General features: G+C 37.9%; 1 protein-coding gene across 1 annotated transcript; it reads left to right on the top strand.

The window, feature by feature from the left end:
- The first annotated feature begins 298 nt into the window (after window positions 1-298).
- Window positions 299-2,693, top strand: LOC100378930 (uncharacterized). Its single transcript, XM_078013813.2, has 6 exons — window positions 299-368; window positions 526-820; window positions 917-1,041; window positions 1,134-1,363; window positions 1,638-1,785; window positions 1,929-2,693. The coding sequence occupies exons 1-6, from the start codon at window positions 308-310 to the stop codon at window positions 2,237-2,239; spliced, it is 1,170 nt and encodes a 389-aa protein (XP_077869939.2). The 5' UTR covers window positions 299-307; the 3' UTR covers window positions 2,240-2,693.
- Window positions 2,694-5,840: the final 3,147 nt, after the last annotated feature.

Raw genomic sequence — 5,840 nt, 5'->3', positions numbered from 1 at the left:
ATTGTTGTTAATTGTTTATTTAAAAAAGCTGCTATATAATAAGGACACTCCTATTTTATTGACGTCATTAATGTTATACTCTATAATCTATTACATATTCGACAATATATTTTTGTATTTGTATCGTGATTACTTTAATGATGTTAATCCCTTGTAATACAAGTTAACAGACTATTGGTGATAAAAATAAAAAGATTGTTTCCTGGAGCTATGGGCGGAGGAAGGAGCATTAGTGATAAAAAGCTTGTTGAGTGCCATATGTTATAACTGCAACGTGGCCATTTGATGTGAACATACTGCAGTAAACATGGAACTTCAAACACGTCTCATCGTGCTATTTTCTCTCTCTTTGCATGGTATTTATGGAGGTAATTATGTGTTATTTCTAAATGACAAAGGCGACATAAATTCATTGATCATATTTAAAAATGTCATATTTTAAAGTTAAATTCGAATTCTCCTTAGAATCTGTATGAATTGGTCTTATACACAATATTTTTTTTACAATTAACTCTTTCTTAACAGGAAATAACGCACGTTTTGAGGTGTTTAAAGACGCGAAAACCTGGCAAGGTGCGATGAGGTCGTGTGAAATATTAGGTGGTGAGATAGCTCTGATAAAGAACGAATTGACCCAACACAACGCCATTGGTACAATCGTCGATTCTTCAGAAAACACTGACGATGATTACTGGATCGGTGCAACTGACAGGTATCGAGAGGGCACGTGGAGAGCCAAGGAAGGAAAACCACTATGGTTTACTAATTGGGGACCACATCAACCTGGATTGGATCGATCTGAAAATTGTGCAGTACTACGGTAAGTAACTCTAGTTGAATATTCCATGATTCTACTCGCTAAAAGTTCTATATACAATTGGCACCCGAACTTTTACTGTTATCTCATGTTTTTCAGTGGTTCCATGTCGTTTAAATGGGCTGCCGACAATTGTGACGATGTGCATTCTTACTTGTGTCAATTTGATAACAGTGAGGACCGTAGTGATGATGACGCCGACGATGCTGCTGGTGGTGAAAATGGTGAATATATGTTGTATGTTCGGATATATCTAGAATTCAATTTGTAATATAGTCTAACTATTCAATTGTCAATAATTGTATTATCTATTTAGATTACTGTGAAGACGGTTGGATATCTTTACATAATTCTTGCCTCTATGTTGGAAATGAACCCTTGGCATGGGACGAGGCAAAAGAACAGTGTGAACTGAGGCAATCAGAACTTGTGATGATGAATCAAATATCAGATAGTGATGTGGCTGCGCTGCTTTACAACATTATTGAATCAGAAAGTGATTCCAACAGTCCAGAAATGTTTTTAGCTTTCTGGGTTGGAATGCAGGTACGTTGACTTGTTCAGTTGCGAAATTTGAATCTATAAACGTTCTGTGTTAGTATTGCCGCCTTTTAAACCAAGCACCTAGTGACATTACAAACTCACTCTTACTACAGTATTGTTTCAAACAGTTTAATATTATAATAATACGATAGTCACAGCTCCACCACATACCATTCCAATTGTACAGAAAAGAAAAACACCATCGCATCTTGTACACATATAATCAATACACAAGACTTCACATATTTTCATGTTGTCGCTTTCCCTCAATAATTAGGAAAGTTCCAATAGACAAAGAGAAATAACTCCATACGAGAAGAAGATTGGACAGTCTAGTTATTGCACAGAAGTCGTACTTGGTGACAATGACGTCGACTTGAGTAATGAAAAGTGTGGTGCTCTTCGCCCATTTATTTGCGAGAGAAGTTAGTATATTTTTTTCTTCAAAGCAATAACCGTACATATAATTGTTGACAACAAATATCAATCAACATTGATAGTTTGAACTATAATATATGTTTTCTTTCATTCTAAACTCCCTAAGATATATTCATTTTTTAAATTACAGATAAGAATACTGCAACTAAGATTTTGCAAGCGATCGCTTGTGAGGATGACAGAGTCGTGATTGACTGTGGTCCCCTGGATATTCACGTGGTCGATGCAGTATTCGGACGAAATCGCAATGATATCTGCGAGACACCGTTACGGCGAGCTATTCGAGACGGTGTCAACTGCAGTGCTATCTCCAGTCTTGGCGTTGTTCGTTCACGATGCGAAGGCAGGAGATCGTGCAGAGTATATGCTTCAGTACGTGATTTTGGCAATCCTTGCCATGGCGTGTACAAGTACTTGGCAGTTGACTATTACTGTAAGTAGTTTAGAGAATCGCAGATTGAAAGATATAAACAAGTAAAATTGGTATTATAATATTTTATGTTCGATAGTTGTTGTGTTGACTGTTAATTACGCGATCTGTGTTCATTTTTCCCACTACTTTATATGGATACTAACAAAGAACCAATCATCTCACATATCATGGCCATAAATCCATAAATCAAAATTAAAATATGTTATTCAGCTGATAATAGTTCGATTGACACATTTTTCTTCATTGACTTCATTTTCGTCATACATAGTTAAGTGTCTCACAAATTAGACCGAATTGTAATTTCAATATATAATAATAATAATATAACATATCTGTGGATTTTCATATTTAATTCTTGTATATTACTAATGTAGGACTAAATTACTGTATTTAAGAGTTTGTATTGTGAACGTATGGCTGTATATAATTGTAAATAAATATCATTCATCTAAAGCAAGCAAACTGTCCACCGTTTGTCAATTATTAAAGTTTAAAGAAGTGATTTCATGTTGTGTAAAAATATTCTTAAAGAAATTGTCTCTCTTCTCGCTACCTTAATCCACAACATACCCTGCTGCGCATTTGTACATATTCTAATGTTCATCAAAGGTTTATCACATAGCAACGCCTGCCAAAGGCGACAATATGATGTTTGAAATGTCGATCCATCTTGGTCTGTGAATTGAACGTATGCCATTAATTAAACCTGTGTTTAATTATAGTTGTCTGTGATTTTAGCAACGATATTATACTGGAAGATTTACGGCTATGTGATGTTTATATGGTTTGTATAGGACAGTACGAATTCAATTCCCCATGTAGAGCACTTTCACAAAGTTTTCCAGTGACACCACATCTCCCACCTCTTCGTATCGTAGATCGTAACTATATATATACTGAAGTCAGAATGTCAAAATTAGGAACAAAGTCGAAAAACGTGGCTAACTATTATTAAAATGTCATGAATTTGTTTTTGCTATCTGTTGACCGACTTAATTAACTGATTATTAGCGAATTGCTGTGTTATGTCTGTCATCGTTCAGGTCTATTTGAAGTTTTGGACGGAACTTGGCTCAGTGGTTTGGAACTAATTACAAGATACTGTCACTATTCTGACATCCGTAGTTATTAATGTAGTGAACGATTAATCAAAAGATATGACGTATTCAGTACTTAGTGTGATTGGCTTTATGATTGAAGGTTACGCCCTAGAGTCTTTTTACTGCTCTGTAATTGGTTAGAGTTTTGAAAATGAATAAAGAGAGTTTGAGTTGGTCTTGGCGAATACTCCACGACAGACGCAGTCAGTCCGAGAGAGTCTTGGGGCGAGCCTTGACGCAGTCCAGTCTTGGGCGAGTCTTGGGTCAGCCTTGCGAGAGTCTTGGGGATTTTTCCCCAGGGCGCTGTGTCTGATAGAGTGCTCGATTGACCGACTAAGACGAGAGCTGAAACGTATTTCGTTGTGTGTGCCTTATTTGACTGTAAAGTTAAAGTGACTTTCCCGATCCCGTACCTCAAGGGGACGAGATAGAGAGACGAGACGAGTTTCCCCCCTGACAAGTGTGGAGAACCTGAGAGAAAAAGAATTTACCCCTGATACGTGGTGTGAGAACCCTGGGCATTGCGTCTTACGCACATTGACATCCTGTGAAGAGAAGTGAATGGCGAAGGTGTGTCTTTCTTGTGAACCGAACTGGCTCGATGGCAGAGACGAAACCGCGCTTGACGACTAACACCGTTAACAGTATGGCACCGATGTACAACGCTGAAGAGATGAAGACTTCTGAACCCCTTCTGAAGGACGCGTATCGGATAGGACTGTATAATTAAGAATTGAGCGACATTAAAGACAAGAAGATGAAAGAACGACCCCGGACTAACGCGACAAGAGAAGAGACGCTTATAGACTTTGATTAGAACTTTAGCTATTTGTATAGAGAACTGCTCGCTGGACACTGTAACTGACACTGTGTAACTCAGGACGTTGAACTCTTTTCCAGAACCCTAACACTATTGCTCAGTAATGTAATGTATTGCTTGCTTTTCCTATCGTTTTTACCGTTTTTTTTTTTGTGATGTCGAATTGTATGTTATGTAAGCGCCCAGATCTTTGTTTCGAACTGATATTTGGTGACGTGCGAGGTCCTTTATAACGATTTAAGCGCGCCTCAGTGGACAAGTATTTGCAACACAGTGTTTTGAATTTTTGTGAAGATTTATGGAGTTTTAATGAGTTTATGAGTACGGATTATGATGGGGAAAGTAATGCCCCAATGAGTTTTTCAGAGTTTTGAGATTTGTCGATGTACAGAGATATCGACGTTTTAAGAGTTGTTTTTGTTTACGTGTTGTTTCCGGAATACTTCTGACGCTTTTTTGAATTTAGAGCACCTTTGTAACGTTTTTAATGTCTTTTTGAGATAGGAGTATGGTGCGCTTATATACGTATTGTTTGATAACGCAAGCTTTTGTTCACGATTGACAGGTTTATATGTGACTCAGTAGTTTCTATCGTTTTGCCTTTTCCCCCGTCTTTTTGCCAGAGGAGTAATGTGTTATGAAAGCGAATTTGTCTTTGCATTCTGTTTCCACGCCGTATGACTTTTGTTTAGATTAACGACTTGTGAGTTCAGTTGAAGTTTATAGGCGTATATGACAGGAGTTTGATTAATAGTTTTTTTTATTCACTGTTTATTAGTTACCGCTTTGCAATGCTTTAACCGAGAGACGCATCCCTGGTAATCACGTGATCATGCTGTCGACTGCAGCGATTGGCTGATCGCTTGGTTACACCGCCACGCCTTAGTTTTTTTTGACCTTTTGATATAGAGTTTGTAACCTTAGTAACGGAGAAAGTGAAGCGAAGGGTTACCCTCAGCGAACCGTTTTGAGAAAAGTGAGTCGTTTGGTAGCCTTTCCCTTGTTTTTGATTTATAACCATTGATATTTGTGACTTTATAACCATTGTATTTAGACTTTATAATCATTGTACTTAATTAGTGTTTTACTCTTTTGATTTATTTCTTTTCTTAGTATTGTATTTAACCTGTATGACGATGAGTAGAGGACGGTATCTTTGATTTGTGAACGTGCAATGCCGAGAGGCATATCTCAGTTTGGGTGAAGGGATGTGTCATGAATTTGTTTTTGCTATCTGTTGACCGACTTAATTAACTGATTATTAGCGAATTGCTGTGTTATGTCTGTCATCGTTCAGGTCTATTTGAAGTTTTGGACGGAACTTGGCTCAGTGGTTTGGAACTAATTACAAGATACCGTCGCTATTCTGACATCCGTAGTTATTAATGTAGTGAACGATTAATCAAAAGATATGACGTATTCAGTACTTAGTGTGATTGGCTTTATGATTGAAGGTTACGCCCTAGAGTCTTTTTACTGCTCTGTAATTGGTTAGAGTTTTGAAAATGAATAAAGAGAGTTTGAGTTGGTCTTGGCGAATACTCCACGACAGACGCAGTCAGTCCGAGAGAGTCTTGGGGCGAGCCTTGACGCAGTCCAGTCTTGGGCGAGTCTTGGGTCAGCCTTGCGAGAGTCTTGGGGATTTTTCCCCAGGGCGCTGTGTCTGATAGAGTGCTAGATTGACCGACT

The sequence above is a fragment of the Saccoglossus kowalevskii genome, chromosome 9, assembly GCF_978046115.1.
Source record: "Saccoglossus kowalevskii chromosome 9, keSacKowa6.1, whole genome shotgun sequence".
Taxonomy (NCBI): Eukaryota; Metazoa; Hemichordata; class Enteropneusta; family Harrimaniidae; genus Saccoglossus; species Saccoglossus kowalevskii.
Note: the sequence above shows the minus strand (reverse complement) of the source record. Positions and strands in the feature narration are given on the sequence as shown.

What these genes read in the sequence shown, in the direction of transcription:
- LOC100378930 (XM_078013813.2), top strand. Translation starts at nt 308, where the DNA reads ATGGAACTTCAAACACGTCTCATCGTGCTATTTTCTCTCTCTTTGCAT. An exon ending in GAAAATTGTGCAGTACTACG is followed by an intron (nt 821 to 916) that starts GTAAGTAACTCT and finishes CATGTTTTTCAG; the next exon opens with TGGTTCCATGTCGTTTAAAT. An exon ending in CTTTCTGGGTTGGAATGCAG is followed by an intron (nt 1,364 to 1,637) that starts GTACGTTGACTT and finishes CTCAATAATTAG; the next exon opens with GAAAGTTCCAATAGACAAAG.